The 15913-nt window shown below is 40.8% G+C and overlaps 1 protein-coding gene across 1 annotated transcript in view; it reads right to left on the bottom strand.

Annotated features, from left to right (window-relative positions):
• The window catches only part of ABCC12 (ATP binding cassette subfamily C member 12), an 87328-nt gene that overhangs the window by 19004 nt on the left and 52411 nt on the right, over nucleotides 1-15913 (bottom strand). Inside the window, exons 14-21 of the mRNA XM_030581977.1 lie at nucleotides 11514-11648; nucleotides 11309-11411; nucleotides 11156-11227; nucleotides 9259-9351; nucleotides 7891-7994; nucleotides 4075-4281; nucleotides 2055-2281; nucleotides 500-637 (exon numbers count right to left, since the gene is read on the bottom strand). Coding sequence (XP_030437837.1) covers nucleotides 500-637; nucleotides 2055-2281; nucleotides 4075-4281; nucleotides 7891-7994; nucleotides 9259-9351; nucleotides 11156-11227; nucleotides 11309-11411; nucleotides 11514-11648 — 1079 coding nt within the window. The remainder of the gene's footprint in view (nucleotides 1-499; nucleotides 638-2054; nucleotides 2282-4074; nucleotides 4282-7890; nucleotides 7995-9258; nucleotides 9352-11155; nucleotides 11228-11308; nucleotides 11412-11513; nucleotides 11649-15913) is intronic.

Genomic DNA, 15913 nt, shown 5'->3' with positions numbered 1-15913 from the left:
TTTTGAGACCCCACCAGTGAGAATTCATTGCCCCTTGGCTTTTAATTCAGATCCTAGAAATTGCTTAAAACTCAGAAAGTAAAAATATTGCACAATGCTCAAAAGTGGACACAGAGATAGGACATATAGTGCTGTTTGTGAAACTTCTAAGAGTTCATGGTACAAACTAGGAGCATCATTTTACAAAAATGAAAAACTGCAGGATCATTGCTGTTCTGCATTATAACAACAGAATGGCTTCATCAGTGTCACTTAGAGTGACCAGATAGGAAGTGTGAAAAATTGGGATAGGAGGTTGGAGGTAATAGATGCATATATAAGAAAAAACCCCGAATATAGGGACTGTCCCTATAAAATTGGGGCATGTAGTCCTCCTGTCACTTCATGTACAAGGACATAGTATCCACAATCAAGTAAAGAATAACAATGCAGTGCTATCTGTCCATATCAAAATGACAAACAAAACAAACAGGATATAATTGTAATGTATGCAGCTTACTGGTTGATATAGTCTTCTTTTTTATTATAAGCATGAATTACACTGAGGCCTTGCACAGAAGAAGTAATGTGTGAAAACCATGGAGATCTGCTAATGTTTTCCATTCTTTTTAGTTCTCTGATGGCTCTCTGAAAAATTCTGCAACAAAATGAAAGCAAAATGATATTGTACATGTTTATATGTCAGTAAGCCAATGGTATATCACAGTCTCGTGGCTAAATCCAGTAGTCTGAACTGGAATCTCAAATGGCCTGCACTGGTAGAAAAGAGAGCAGCACTGCCCTGTAGGGAGGAATTATATTTCTCAGCCTTACCTGGAGCTCCTAAGTATGCAGAAGGGTGCGCACACCATACTATGCTCCACTCTGTGCCCAGTCAGCTTAGCTTAGCTGGTCAATGCCATGGCTTTACCATCTTCCTCTCACCCCCCCTGGAGTACCTTGTGTCCCCTGAAGGCTAAGAGGGAGCAGTCCCTAAGCCCAGGGACAGCAGCTGGGTCTGGCCCTAGCACTGAAGTACAAGTGGAGGAAAGCTCCTTGTCTAAACTTAAAGTGAGTAGATATTGTGGCTGCCTCCTGCCTCCATTTTTAAGGGCTCAGTCTGAAATACTTTAAAAGGACTGGATAATCAGAATGGACTGTGTGCTCAATTTGAGATACCTTAAAAGGACTGGATGCTTAGTGCTTTATGAAAATCAGATCATTTCTATGTGCCTCAAATTGGGCACTCAAAGTCACTAATCACTTTTAAAAATCTTGGCTATGTGTATCCTCTCTGCCCCACAGTGAGAAACCAGGCATAATCTAGCCCTTCATGTATATCATAATGTATTATGAGTACTGAAGTGTGACAGTAGATTTTGAAAACTGAAAGAGTGATATCATCTCCTCTACCTCCAGGTACAGAGGGGATGAGAGGCACATGAGAAAAATACATGCAACATGTGGTCAGAAAACATGTATGGGGAGTGGTGCCTAAGCAGCAGCATCCCACTGAACATCCATCCTCCATCTGAACAACAGGACTATGGCTGGGTGCTTCCACTGAGGGGGTGTGGCTTTAAGCTGCAGTCTCCATAGTGTCTCCACTGCTGGAGATTATATAGCACAGGCTAAATCAACGCATTCCAGGATACCTTAGCTATGCCTTCCCCTGCCAGCCTGGCTTATTTCTGTGGCTTTGGTCCTGATTGTAGACCTATAGGTTGAGGGAAGGTTATGGATGACTTGTGTCTCTGTAACATCATTTTGGGCAGATCAAGAGCTCTGGAATATATTGGCAGAAGACAATGCAAGCAAAAGACTGAATTTATCCCTTAGTATAGAAGGCAGTAAATATTTGATAGTTTCCCAGTTTCCACTGGCTGTGCCTGCTTTATGAGATACTGGTTCCTGTAGTTCTCACCCTCCAGTAAACCTCTACAAAAGAATTTATAGTATTTTAAAACTGGAGTTCAACAACAGATGTACATAAGAACTACAGTTGATATTGGCTAGACTGCAAAGGTAATAAAAATTCTTAAAGTAGTTCTTAAAGAACTAGCACATCAACTTACCGAAAGAGAATAACAAAAATAGTAGCTAGGACAACAACTGCAATTAGGAGGAATGGAAACACAAAGGCTATTATGATTAGAATAGAGAGCACCATAAAAAACTGCTGCAAAAAATTCTCTGCATGAAATGGAAGTCTCACATCCAATTCATCTATATCCTTAGAAAAACGGTTCATTAGCCTGCCAGTGGGAGTTGTATCAAAGAAACTCATTGGACTCAGTAAGATCTGTGGATAAAGGGAAACAGCAGAATCAAATGACAGTCTTTGTCTTTTACAGTATTCAGAGTTTGTGTGATAAAATAGATACTAGTATAATCTTGGCTAAAATGTAAATAAGAGGAACAGCAAACAAATGTATTATAGCTTTTACAAGATCGCATAATATTTGTGAAGCAGCCTTTGAAAATAGAGTAAATATTTCCTAAGGGCTTATCTCCTGTTGTCATGATCATAACAGAATAAATGCACATGAGAATCTGAATGGTGAGGATCTACAGTACACTTAAAAAGGAATCATTACAATAAGATATACTGTATAGGCATACAAAGCAGGTGTTTGCAATATTGTGGTAGCCATGTTGGTCCCAGTATATGAGATAGAGAAGGTGGGTGAGGTAATATCTTTTATTGGACTAACTTCTGTGAGTGAGAGAGACAAGCTTTCAAGCCACACAGAGCTCTTTTTCAGGTCAGAAGTGCTCTGTGTAGAGAAGATGGTCCCATAAAAATATTACATCATTCACCTTGCCTCTCATAGCAGGTGAGTAGTTCCATTGAATTTGATAGGAGTACTCATATGCTTAGAGTTGGGAAGTTACTTATGTACTTCGCTGAATCAAGTCCTCACAAAATATAGGAACAAAGGACAGGTCACACCAGATTAGATGAATGAGGTAACATTTTCAAAAGCACCTAGGTGATCTAGGAGTCAATAAGCTTTACAAAAGCACCAAAGCAGGTTAGGTGCCTAGATCGCAGGTGCCGACTTTCTGATTTCCCCAGGAGTGCCAGACCCCTGCTCCGCCCCAGGCCCTGCCCCCACTCCACCCCTTCTTCCAAGTGCCTATCCCCGTGCTTCCTCTTCCTGTCACTGCTCCTCTCCCAGCTCTTCCCACCCCGTTCCTCTCCCGAGCATGCCCTGCCCTCACTCTGCTTCTTCCTGCCCCTGCTCCTCCCCCACCCCCAGCGCCTCCTGCCCACTGCTGAACAGTTGATCAGCAGCGGGCAGAGGCACTGGTGGGGAGGAGGAGGAGCTGATTGACAGAGCCTGCCAGTGGGTGCTGAGCCCCACTGTTTTTTTCCCATGAGTGCTCCTTCCCTGGAGCAACCAGAGTTGGTGCCTATGGCCTAGATGCTTAGGCACTTTTGTAAAGCCCATTAGGCAACTCTCTGCATCTTTAGACACTTAAATACCTTTGTAAAGCTGGCATCATTTCTGAAAATTGGATTTAGGTGCTTTTGAAAATGTTACCCTTTGGCCCTTAGACTCCAGTGCCTGGGGTGATTTTCAGTTGGATTTGAATTCCTGTTTTTTAGGCACTTTTGAACATTTTACCCATTCCCTTTTTTGTCCAGTAAAATGCCTTTAGCAGAAACCAATATCTGGCGCTTCAGAGAAAGATGAAAATCTATATGGTGTTTCTATTCAGTTGCACAGTGCTGTCACACGGTGATGTCACAGTTTCCCTCAACAGCAATCATTTTAGGTCCAGGTTGCAAGAAGTAATAGTTTGCATTTACATAGTCTTTCATCTGAGAAGCTCTAAGCACTTTGTGAACATTAATTTAAAGTTTACAGAAACCGTGTTCAGAAGGCAGACATTATAATTTAATAGCGAAACAGGCACAAAATGTTCATATGCACTGCTCAAGGTCACACAATGAGGCAGCAGCTGAACTGGGAACAGAACCAATGACCCCAGGCATCAATAGTAACTACTAAATCATACTCCATCCTTTTATAAGCTTATTATGGTAAATATCCCATAATAATGGTTAAAGCCATGTATTTTCCATACCTTATAAAATACATCATCATGTAACATTGAAGAAGCCTTTAATGTTGTCTTTGTGAAAACAAACCCTTTGATGATGCTTAGGACAATCATGGTCACCATGCTCATTCCATAGACTAACTGGTAAAAGTGCAGTCTGGGGTTATCCGAGATGCTTCCCATGTCACAAATGGGATATTCTGTTTCATTACTCAGGAGGCTGCAGTTTGTCTTTAAAGCAAATGTGTAAAATACAGTGATTTAAATTTGAAAGCTTTTACCGGTTAAATGATAAATGGATAGGGATAAAGGAAGATCGGACAGTTAAAGTGTAGGGATACCCTCATCTACACCACTTTCCCTATGCCTGAGTCAGAGATGGGATGGCATAGCGCTATTATGTCACCTTCACACCACACTTGATTCTCCTCCCCCCACACACAGTGAAATCTTCACAATACTGTATATCTACTGATGTCATGCAACCATAATGACTCAACCTCACCCAACATTACTACTTTTTACAAAGAAAAATATTTTCCAGTTTGAAATCCTACAGATTTTTGTAACAACAATTCTCTGGCTATGTTACACACCCCTTTACTAGCTTCCTCTTGTTTTATTGTATTTTTTTAAGTTTTATAAAATTCATTTTCTTTAGACAGTTCCATTTTTGCCTACATCTCATCTCTTTTCTTTTAACAACTTATCCCCCCATTCTAATTTTAATAGAAATTTATTTTTATCCCTATTAAATCCTTTAGGACTTTTCTAGTTATCATGTATGTGTGTGTCACTTCCCTTCACTAAATGGAATCAGAACTGTATTTCATAGGACCCTATAGCTGACTGTTAAAGGAGAATCTCCTTCTGTGCATGTGGTGGGGTCTTGTTCTTTTTGAGAAGGATCTGCATTCTATGTTGTTATCGTTAAATTTTAAATTACTATGGTGTGGAGCTTAGTGACACCTGTGATGTTTCTAGGTCCCACAGCCTTGTTACTCTAGTAATATGATTTGTTAAGTACCATGTGTATTTATGGTGCTATATAAAATGTAATAATTTTGCTTCCTGAAAGAGGTAGTTGGGTTTTAAAACCTTTACTTGTATATTTCAGCAGGCAGCCAGCCACTAAAATCTAGAAGTCAGAGTTCTTACTTAAACTCTTCAAAATAAGGTAATGGCATGTTGTTAAGAGCCAATAGTTTATAACCCTGACTTTATTTTTTCCAGTCTAGTATGTACATCTATATAAATAGAAGTAGTATTGACAAAGCAGTTACCTGAAAGACAGTGATTCTTATTTTTCCGTGGAAATGTATATCAGATAAGGAAAAGTAAAGTCAAGATTTTAAAACACCACTGTACCTTTACAAAATTACCTTTACCTTATTTTGTAATCCTAACCCTTGTTTATAAAAAATAGCTGCAGTTATCAGGAGTCTTTTAGCTTCTTGCCTTTGAAATATCTTAAATATAGTAAATTTAAGAGGGGAAAAATTAATATCTATCTTTTCAGGGACACTGTCAGAGATATCCCTATTTTAAAAAAAAGCAAATTTTTAACCTGTTAATGATAACACCTTAAATTTTTAAGAACCAATTTTACTTTTCTCCATTAATTATATTCATATTTTGCATTTCCTTTAGGATGAAAACAAATTGATCCTTTTTACTGGAAATTATGCTTCATGGTTTTGATGCATGAATACAAAGTTACTAATGATGCTTACTTCCTTTGTAGAGCATTTTGAGATCTACTGATGAAACATGCTCTATAAAAGCTATGTATTATTTATTTATTTATTTATTGTATTATAGTTTTTGGGTTATAAACACAGCATACCAGAACCTTATACAAAAGCTGTTTTCATTTACATTATTGTTAGGTTTTTCTGTCATTAAAAAACCCAAACACCTAAAGTTGAGTCAGTGTCAGCTAGTTAATCCCCTTTTATTTAGTGATAGGGAACATGTTCATCTATGAAGCACTTTTGTAGTGCTACAAAGGGGCAAGTTTTCACACTTGCCTAAACCTGACATAGCTGCAAAGACAAGTAGAAGGAAGAAATTTCTCCCCAACAGTCTTTTGAAACTGGGCTGGTAAAGTGGGGAGTCGATGCACTGGCCAGCTCTGGTAGTCAGGTGCCTGGCAAAGGGGGCAAGATGCTGGACCCCAGAAAGGGATGTTGCAAATTACTTCTCCCCAATCCTATGCAACTGGGTTGCCAGGGAGGCATTGTACCTCTACGATCCAGGGCCTCCAGTGCACTTCAGCTGGCAAGAAGGCACAATTTAGCTCTAAATTATTTTTATCTAATGATAATGGGAAATTTAGGTCTGATTTTGTTCCAGTAAAACATGTACAACAATAGAGCACTAACACTAATACAAATCAGTACATGATTCATGTCCATTTATTTCTATTCATTGTGAAAAAATGTGAAGCAATAAATCAGACATACACAGCTTTGAATTCCCAGCTCGTATATAATACAATATAATCAATTTGACTTTTACATGGCATACTTAATATGCATTATCTCAGAGCTCTTTACGGAGACTTCATTCTATGCCAAAGAGGAAGGAAAAGGTTTTGAAGTGAAATTTAGGGTGAGTATGTGAGTCAGTGGGTTGGAGAGAGATGACAGAGAATCCTAGATACAGGACATACAACAGCATCAGAGAAAGATTAACTTCTGGAGGAGCCCAAAATTGTAGAGGTGGAATGAGTGAGGTAGGAGGGGATTAGATAAATGTAAGGCTAAAAGGACAGTGTGGATTGAGTCCAGGGACACTGTTGCAAACCAGGAGGGCAATGTTGCATTGGAACTGGCAGGAAGCTGCTGAAAGTGGCAGGGGTGATATGGTCCATTTACTTAGAGAGCGTGCACACACAGGGCTGGCTCCAGGCCCCAGCGCGCCAAGCGTGTGCTTGGGGCGACATGCTACAGGAGGCGCTCTGCTGGTTGCCGGGAGGGCGGCAGGAGGCTCCGGTGGACCTCCTGCAGGCGTCTCTGCGGAGGGTCCGCCGGTCCCACGGCTCTGGTGGAGCATCTGCAGGCACACCTGTGGGAGGTCCACCGGAGCCGCGGGACCAGCGGACCCTCCGCAGGGCCGCTTGCAGGAGATCCACCGGAGCCGTGGGATCGGTGAGCGGCAAAGCACCCCCCGCGGCGTGCTGCCGTGCTTGGGGCGGCAAAATGGCTAGAGCCGGCCCTGTGCACACAGCAAATGAAGTGGTGATTTACTGCCAATAGGCATACTGATACTAGCTCTAATCGAACTAGCCTGGGTAACAATAGCGAAGATGTGGTGGCACAGGCTTCAGTGCAGGCGATCCATCCCAGTAGAAGCCCACCAGGAACCCTGGGTACACACTTGGGTTGCTAGCCCATATTGAAGCCTGTGCTGCCCCATCTTCGCTACTGTTGTTACTCAGGCTAGCTAAAGCGGCAATCACACCATAATTTGCTCAGAGAGAGAGAGAGAGAAATAGTCTCAGCAATATGAATCTGAACGAGCACGGTGTAAATGATGACACACTGAACACTTTCAAGAGCAAGTTCAACAAAATTCAGAGGAAGAGAGAGTGGCCCTCTGAAGTTTAGAGAGAGAGGATTTATGAAAACCATTTAAAAAGGAACTGCAATTGAGATGGGAAGAAATTAAAATAAAGAAGAATTTTATCTGAAGCAAGGTTTGAAGGAAGCCGTACAGCAACTGTCTTAATGCAACAGATGCTGGAGTGGAGCTTTATTATTCATATTAAATACTTCAAATATATGTGCAACTCTGTTTTTAAGGAGCAGAAATTTACAATTAAATTGTTACACTTACCCCTGAGCCCTGTTCTAGCCAGAAACTTAACCACCAATTGCTGAAGGTTGAGCAGCCAATCATCAAAATAAAGAGAAGTACAACAAAAGAAGACATTATGAAACCTGCAAATGGAACAAAAGATCAGACTAATAACTGATGGTGTAAGAATGGTTAAACATACTATACTCATGTACTCTGTTGTGTATCTTCTCAGCAAAGACTTTATTGTTTAGTCTGTATTTATTCTTCTCTTCCTATAAGTGCAGAACTGCCATTTACAAGAATGTGGGGACAAGGAGTAAAATCCTGAAGTAAAGGTCAAGGTAAAAACTGAATAGGGGCTTCTGAATTTAACCCATTAGCCCAGAGAAGAGGAACTGATATTAACTGGTTTTGGTATTTTCCAGAATGGTGGCTAAGGGCCAGATTCTGCAATCCTTGCTCATATTAAGTAGCTCTTATTCAAGTGAGCAGCCTCACTGTACAAAATGTTATTGATTGTGAGTGTGGGTTTCAGAATCTGTTAGTAAATTAATGTTTGGGAAAACACTTGACGTACATACTAAAGTATATGCATACTCACTGCACACACACACCCCACATGATTCTTACTATGAACCAGCATTGAAATAGTGGGCAATGCTCCCTGGCTATGAACCTAAAAGGGGTTATAAGGATTAATAATTCATATTTAAAATCTGGTAAATTGGTCTCACTCTCATTCATGTGTGTTATTGTGTGATCTGTGAACATAAATGATTGTTTGCATATGCATATAAGGGATTTGTGGTCAAATAGTTGTGTGCGCACTTTTACAGGCACAGTAATTGTGCCTATGGCTAACCATAGGCCCAGACAGTATATTTTATATCAGAGGGATAAAATCTTAAGGGTAAAAATATGCATACATATTTACATAAATGCACTGCTGACTTCTCTATCTAATGAGCTGGACCAAAACGCAGATGTGAATTATTCCAAACTTCGATCTTGAAATCCCAATCTAGATCCAAATTTTGCTTTTCAGGGTCCGCTCTGCCTAGAATGTTTCACATTTTCTCTCTAATAAATGTCAGAATATCTTAAGTTATTACTCAGTTACTAACATATTTCTCTATAAAACCCAGTGATCTGCAATTCTAGGTTATAAATATATCAGCAGATTATAATGCTTTGTTTCTTGAGAAATACAACCATTTTATTGTGTGTTTGTCTAATTTCAATAAGTTTAAAGCAGGAAACTTTAACAGAGATCAAGAATGAGGCAATCTGAAACTGAAATATTAAAGTTTAGATTTAGAGAAAAACATTGGAAAGGAATCCTAGCTTTAAAAATGGAAATATCAAAGAAAAAAATCAGCATAAAAACATTTTTGCAGAATGTACCTCCAGATGCCTTAATATAAGCGTGATAGGTTTTCCATGTCACTGAGCCTTCTTGTTTTTCCTCTTTTCTAACAAGTTGGTTTACAGGAGCTACTACACAAACAAAAAGTATACATTTCTGTAACAAAATTTTGACCCAATATCAAGGAATCCTGGGCATGCTAAACCAAAATAAAAGACTCTATCTGCTAAAATACATATTTATAGCTTCATAAGAAACTCAGTGAAATGTATTCCTTCTTTTAAAGAATCCCCGCTGCCTCTGGATGCTGCCATATGGTAAATGCTCCCTCCAGTTTTATAATGGTTTTTGAATGACTAGAAAATCGTGATGAGAATTAAAATGTAAATGATATGGATTTGCTGAAAATGATCGATAGGTTTGAATGCAAAAATCTATTGACATTCCTGTTCTTCTTCCTCATCCTCGACAGAGCAATATGCATGCTGAGCAGAATAAGAAACCAAATTTTTCTGCTCCACCTAATACAGTTATAAAACTGTGTATATCACTACACTGCTAATGTATAGAATTTGATGTGAAGGGAGAGGTTTTATAGATAAAAGTAATTTGCTGTCTATATTAGTCCTTTACATTATAACATCCCTGTAACTTTGATTTAGCTTTGTAAGTGTCTTTTGTTTGTCCTACCCCCATTATGTTTCTTTGAAAGGATTTTAAGAGCAGAAATAGAACAGTTATTGAAATAACAGTTCCAGCCACTTTGGGCAATACTAATGAGAAACTTCTGTTCAGCATAATACTGTGACCTTTGGTTCGACTGAAGGCTCTGTCTGGCAGCTTAGCCAAGGTAATTTTAACTTCTTCATATTTGTGAGAGATGTGCTTATAAGTGACAGTGTCAGCTATGCAAATGAAGGAACAGTGTCAGTGCTTACAAGTTTACATCTTGCAGGACAGATAACAAAATGGGCTGTGTCTTATCTTCTCTGTCTCCTCCCTGTAGTTTTTTGGCCATAACTCCACTCTTCCACAAGTTACATTTTATATATTTCAAAGTTGCTCGTATTCCTCCAACCAAGTTGAAAAAACGTCTCTCAGGTTGTGTCACCCCACCAACATGGAAGGTGGAGGTAGGACTCTCTTTAGAAACCCCCCCACTCACACACCCCAGACTTACTACCTGTCCAGCACTGCCTCAGTTGGACAGAGTGGAGGCACAGTGGCAGAGCAAATGTTGGGATGCTTGCACTGCAACTGTCTGTGTTATGTTTGTTCCCAGGGCTGGCTCCAGCATTTTTACCATCCCAAGCAGCAGGGAGGGGGGAAAGCCGCAATCGGCAGCACTTCGGCAGGAGCTCTACTGCCGCCACTTCATCCTTCGGCGGCAATTCTGTGGCAGGTCCTTCCCTCTGTCCCTCTCAGAGGGACTTACCGCTGAGGAACGGACATGCTGTCCCTTTCCGTTGGCCGCCCCAAGCTGCGCTGCTGCGCTGGTGCCTGGAGCCAGCCCTGCTTGTTCCAAAAGGAAGACATCAGCTTACAATATTCTCGGTGTGGCATTTTTCACAAATTTTAATTAATCTAAAACTGTTCCAAAAAGTGAGGCGGCAATGATGATTGATCTGCCTCTCTGCCCATCATGTCAGGAAAGGCAATTTTATTATTATTTTAGAATAATTATTTGTTTTGCAGTCATGCACCAACATCCCATTGTGCTGTACAAACAGAGCAAAAAGACAATGCTATCCCTAAAAGAGCAGCTAATCAGTGCAGGCAAGAGGATATGAGGAACAGAAACTAGTTGATGGACACAGCATATTTTTAATGCAGCAGTCTCTTTCAAATCAGAAATCTATATTAATATACAATTAAATTCATTTTTTTTAAAAACAACAATTTGGAAAGATGCACAATTGAATCTTTGTAGCATACCTGTGTTATTTCCCCTTTGTGGGTCTCTCTCAGGTTCCTTTATGATGATTTCTTCATCAGAGATAACAAAAGCTATGTGGTATGAAAGAACAGTTAGTCTTCTTTAGACAACAGAGTATAGGCAATTCGGATTATTGTCCTAAAATACATTACCAGGATTTTCAACTCCTTCATAAGAGCTTCCTGAGGAATTACTCTTATCCTGAGTTTTGCTCGTTGGTTCTTTCATTGATCCAGTCAAAATAATTTCTGGGTCCTGTAAAATAAGAAAAATTTACTTGTGTGATCTGAAACCCTATTTTCAATATTCTAAGGCATGAAAAGCAGAATATGTTTAAGAGTAAGGGCAAACTGTTACCTTTGCTTGCTCCATATAGAGGTTTTGAATTAGCTGAGCATAGCGTCCTTTTTCTTTCATTAAATCTTTGTGAGTTCCCCTTTCATATATTTCTCCATCTTCTAATAAAATGACTTCATCACAGAATTCTAAATACTACAGATTTTTAAGAATGGACCATTAATTCCATAAATATTGTAACTGCATTGGAAATAAATGCATGCGCGTAGTGTCTTCAAAGTGAATGGTGGTAATTAACAGGTTTCATTTCACAGTTGGGAAAACTTCAGCAATTCTATGTTCATTTACTACATTCATGCAGGTGTCTATGCCTCTGTCTGTATTCCACAATTAATTGTGTAAAGGAATTATTTTAAAATTGCTTTCCAATATGATCAATTTTGTTTAAAAAATTCAGCCTAAATTTAGCCAACATAATGGATTCAATCCTTAGCTGTGCTTATAAATGGTGAGGGTCACTGAGAGGAAGAACTGTGAAAAGGGCACTTTCTATAACCCTGGGGCTGGTTCTGTGCTGGATCCTGTATAGTTTAGTGGAGCCTAAGGACTAGCTATGATTCCAAGGATCTGATATATCAATTGGAGATTGTTAGAACACAGTGGCACTCTGGTCACACACCCTTCTTGGCATGACCTCATCATGTCCCCTCTGTAAGTTCCTGAAGAGAGGCAACATAACGACTGGCTATGGTGTCTCTACACCACCCAAGAATTTCTCCTTGCCAGAGGGTTTCCAAGCTGACTGCTTATGTTTTCTTTCCACCCTCTTTAGGCCAACTGAATGGCAGTGAAGAGCAGGGGCCAGGGCAGGTCTGATGCACTTCATTTACTAATTGGATTTCTATTTATTCTGTCTCTGACAAATCTGAACCAAATCTCCCCAAGTTATTAGTGTCACGGTTCTGCACATAAAGGGCAAATCCTGCCTTCACTGGTACAGGTACAGCAGCAAAACTGGTGTGGCTGCTGCACTAGAGGCATGGGGGGATGTTCAAACTGCAGAGGGATGCACCATGCCTCTGCAAGTTCTCTTCACCGTACGGGCTTCATGGAGTGGCTCTGGCTCCACTGTAATTTCATTGCCTTGATGAGAGTATTCTTCTTCCCCTCCTTGGGTGCTGGGGATTAGTTTTGCCCCATGAGTCTCTTAGAAAATTAACTTCAACAATCACCTTTCCTCAGCCTTTTCTATCAAACTGTACTTCTTGCCTGTACTTGGCAGGCCCATTACTCTCTCTCCAAAATACATGTCAATATTTGATCATTACATTATACATTCAGTTCAGATCTGAGCTCTGGGGTTTTGTGTCCCACAATGTACTGGGACCTAAAGAATCTGGAAATTTGAAGTAGATTACTATTACTCCTGGGAGAATTTTGCACCACTATATATGTGCAGAATTGATGTTCGGCGCAGAATTCTTTTCCTGCAGAAAAAACATTCTGCCTAAGAAGTACTGCAGTTCTGCCTTTCACCCAACAGAGGCCACTGTGGCACCAGAACAGCCGCATAGAATTTTTAATTTTTTGGTGCAGAATCTCCCCCCTTCTCCCCCGTGAGAGCATTCCAGATTGTATAAGCAAGTCCTTGCTCCAGCCAACCCCAGTTGATTTCAAGGAGGCAATAGTACAGTTTTTCTCAGCTCCAGATAAGTGCAACGTATGAGTTCAGTTCTGGAAGTATGCTCTGGTGCATTTTCACCATCACCACAGTTTTTTTTTCTTTAGGAAATAATTTAGGAAGATAAGAACACAGGCCCTGGTTCTAATGGGGACTTCAACCACCCTCACATCTGCTGGGAGAGCAATACAGTAGTGCACAGACAAGCCAGGAAGTTTTTGGATAGTGTTGGGGACAACTTCCTGGTCCAACTACCGGAGGAACCAACCAGGGGCCATTTTCCTCTTGACCTGCTGCTTACAAACAGGGTAGAATTGGTAGAGGAAGTAGAAGTGGATGGCAATCTGGGCAGCAGTGACCATGAGAGGTGGAGGTCAAGATCCTGACAAAAGGAAGAAAAGACAGTAGCAAAATACAGACCCTGGACTTCAGAAAAGCAGACTTTGACTCTCTTAGGGAACTGATGGACAGGATCCCCTGGGAGGCTAATATGTGGGGGAAAGGAGTCCAGGAAAGCTGGCTGTATTTTAAAGAAGCCTTATTGAGGGTGCAGGAACAAACCATCCCAATGTCCAAAAAGAATAGCAAATATGGCAGGCGACCAGCTTGGCTTAACAGTGAAATCTTTGTTGAACTTAAACACAAAATGGAAGCTTACAAGAAGTGGAAACTTGGACAGATGACTAGAAAGGAGTATAAAAATATTGCTTGAGCATGCAGGGTTGTAATCAGGAAGGCCAAAACACAGCTGGAGTTGCAGCTAGCAAGGGATTTGAAAGGTAACAAGAAGGGTTCTACAGGTATGTTAGCAACAAGAAAAAGGTCAGGAAACGTGTGGCACCCTTAATGAATGGGGGAGGCCACCTAGTTACAGATGATGTGGAAAAAGATGAAGCACTCAATGCTTTTTTTTGCCTCGGTCTTCACAGACAGGGTCAGCTCCAACACTGTTATCCCGGTATGGGGAGGAGGTGAGCAGCCCTCAGTGGTGAAAGAACAGGTTAAGGACTATTTAGAAAAGCTGGACATGCACAAGTCCATGTGTCCAGATCTAATGCATCCAAGGGTGCTAAGGGAATTGGCTGATGTGATTGCAGAGCCACTGGCCATTATCTTTGAGAATTTGTGGCAATCGGGGGAGGTCCCGTACGATTGGAAAAAGGCAAAGTATGGATTGGATGAATGGACTATAAGGTGGATAGAAAGATGGCTGGATTGTTGGGCTCAATGGGTAGTGATCAATGGCTCGAGGTCTAATTGGCAGCTGGTATCATGCGGTGTGCCCCAGGGGTCGGTCCTGAGGCTGGTTTTGTTCAACATCTTTAATGATCTGGATGATGGGATGGATTGCACCCTCATCAAGTTTGCAGATGACACTAGGCTGAGGCGAGAGGTAGATACGCTGGAGGGTAGGGATAGGGTTCAGAATGACTAAGACAAATTGGAGGATTGGGCCAAAAGAAATCTGATGAGGTTCAACAAGGAAAAGTGCAGAGTCCTGCACTTAGGATGGAAGAATCCCATGCACTGCTACAGGCTGGGGACCGACTGGTTAAGCAGCAGTTCTGCAGAAAAGGACCTGGGGATTACAGTGGATGAGAAGATGGATATGAGTCAGCAATGTGCCCTTGTTGCCAAAAAGGCTAACGGCATATTGGGCTGCATTAGTAGGAGCATTGCCAGCAGATCAAGGAAAGTGATTATTCCCCTCTATTCGGCACTGGTGAGGCCACATCTGGAGTATTGCATCCAGTTTTGGGGGCCCCACTACAGAAAGGATGTGGACAAATTGAAGAGAATCCAGTGGAGGGCAACAAAAATGATCTGGGGGTTGGAACACATAACTTACGAGGAGAGGTTGAGGGAACTGGGCGTGTTTAGTCTGCAGAAGAGAAGAATGATGAGGGGATTTGATAGCAGCCTTCAAATACCTGAAGGGGGGTTCCAAAGAGGATGGAGCTCAACTGTTCTCAGTGATAGCAGATGACAGAACAAGGAGCAATGGTCTCAAGTTGCAGTGGGGGAGGTTTAGGTTGGATATTAGGAAAAACTGTTTCAGTAGGAAGGGGGTGAAGCACTGGAATGGGTTACCTAGGGAGGTGGTGGACTCTCCTTCCTCAGAGGTTTTTAAGGCCCAGCTTGACAAAGCCCTGGCTGGGATGATTTAGTTGGTGTTGGTCCTGCGTTGAGCAGGGGGTTGGACTGGATGACCTCCTGAGGTCTCTTCTAACCCTAATCTTCTATGATTCTGTAAATGAGGCCAGCTATATTAATGTATTTTGAAGGATGCCTGCTAAAATAAAAAGTTTTTAAAAAATCAAGCAAAGCAAAGACTTCTACCTCAATGTCAAATCAGCTAAGGTATACAAATGTAGGTTTTTTTCTTCTTCTTTTTCTACATTTCTATTTATGTTGTTAAATTTTAAACACAAATATGCAGGATGGGCAGAGTGGCCAAGTTAACATTGCTGTAGGAACCTCACATTTTGCATTTTCTGACTTTTTCTTTTCTTTTATCAGACCAACCTTAATGTTGCATTAATTTAGATTTTGGCATTTACTACATGCTATGCTAACGTCTTCCATTAGTGTAGGACATTCTCCTCCAGATTTTGCTTTAAGGCAGTGTAAAATGTTGCGTCTGTGCCACCTGCTGGTACATTGCTTTTATATTACTAGCAACAACAACAACAAAAGTGAAAAATGAAATGGGTGTATTAGATCAAACAAAAAAACAACTCCTGAGACATTTTTGCCATTAGGAAGTTATGAGAAATGC

Source organism: Gopherus evgoodei, chromosome 12, assembly GCF_007399415.2.
Source record: "Gopherus evgoodei ecotype Sinaloan lineage chromosome 12, rGopEvg1_v1.p, whole genome shotgun sequence".
Lineage (NCBI taxonomy): Eukaryota > Metazoa > Chordata > Testudines > Testudinidae > Gopherus > Gopherus evgoodei.
Note: the sequence above shows the minus strand (reverse complement) of the source record. Positions and strands in the feature narration are given on the sequence as shown.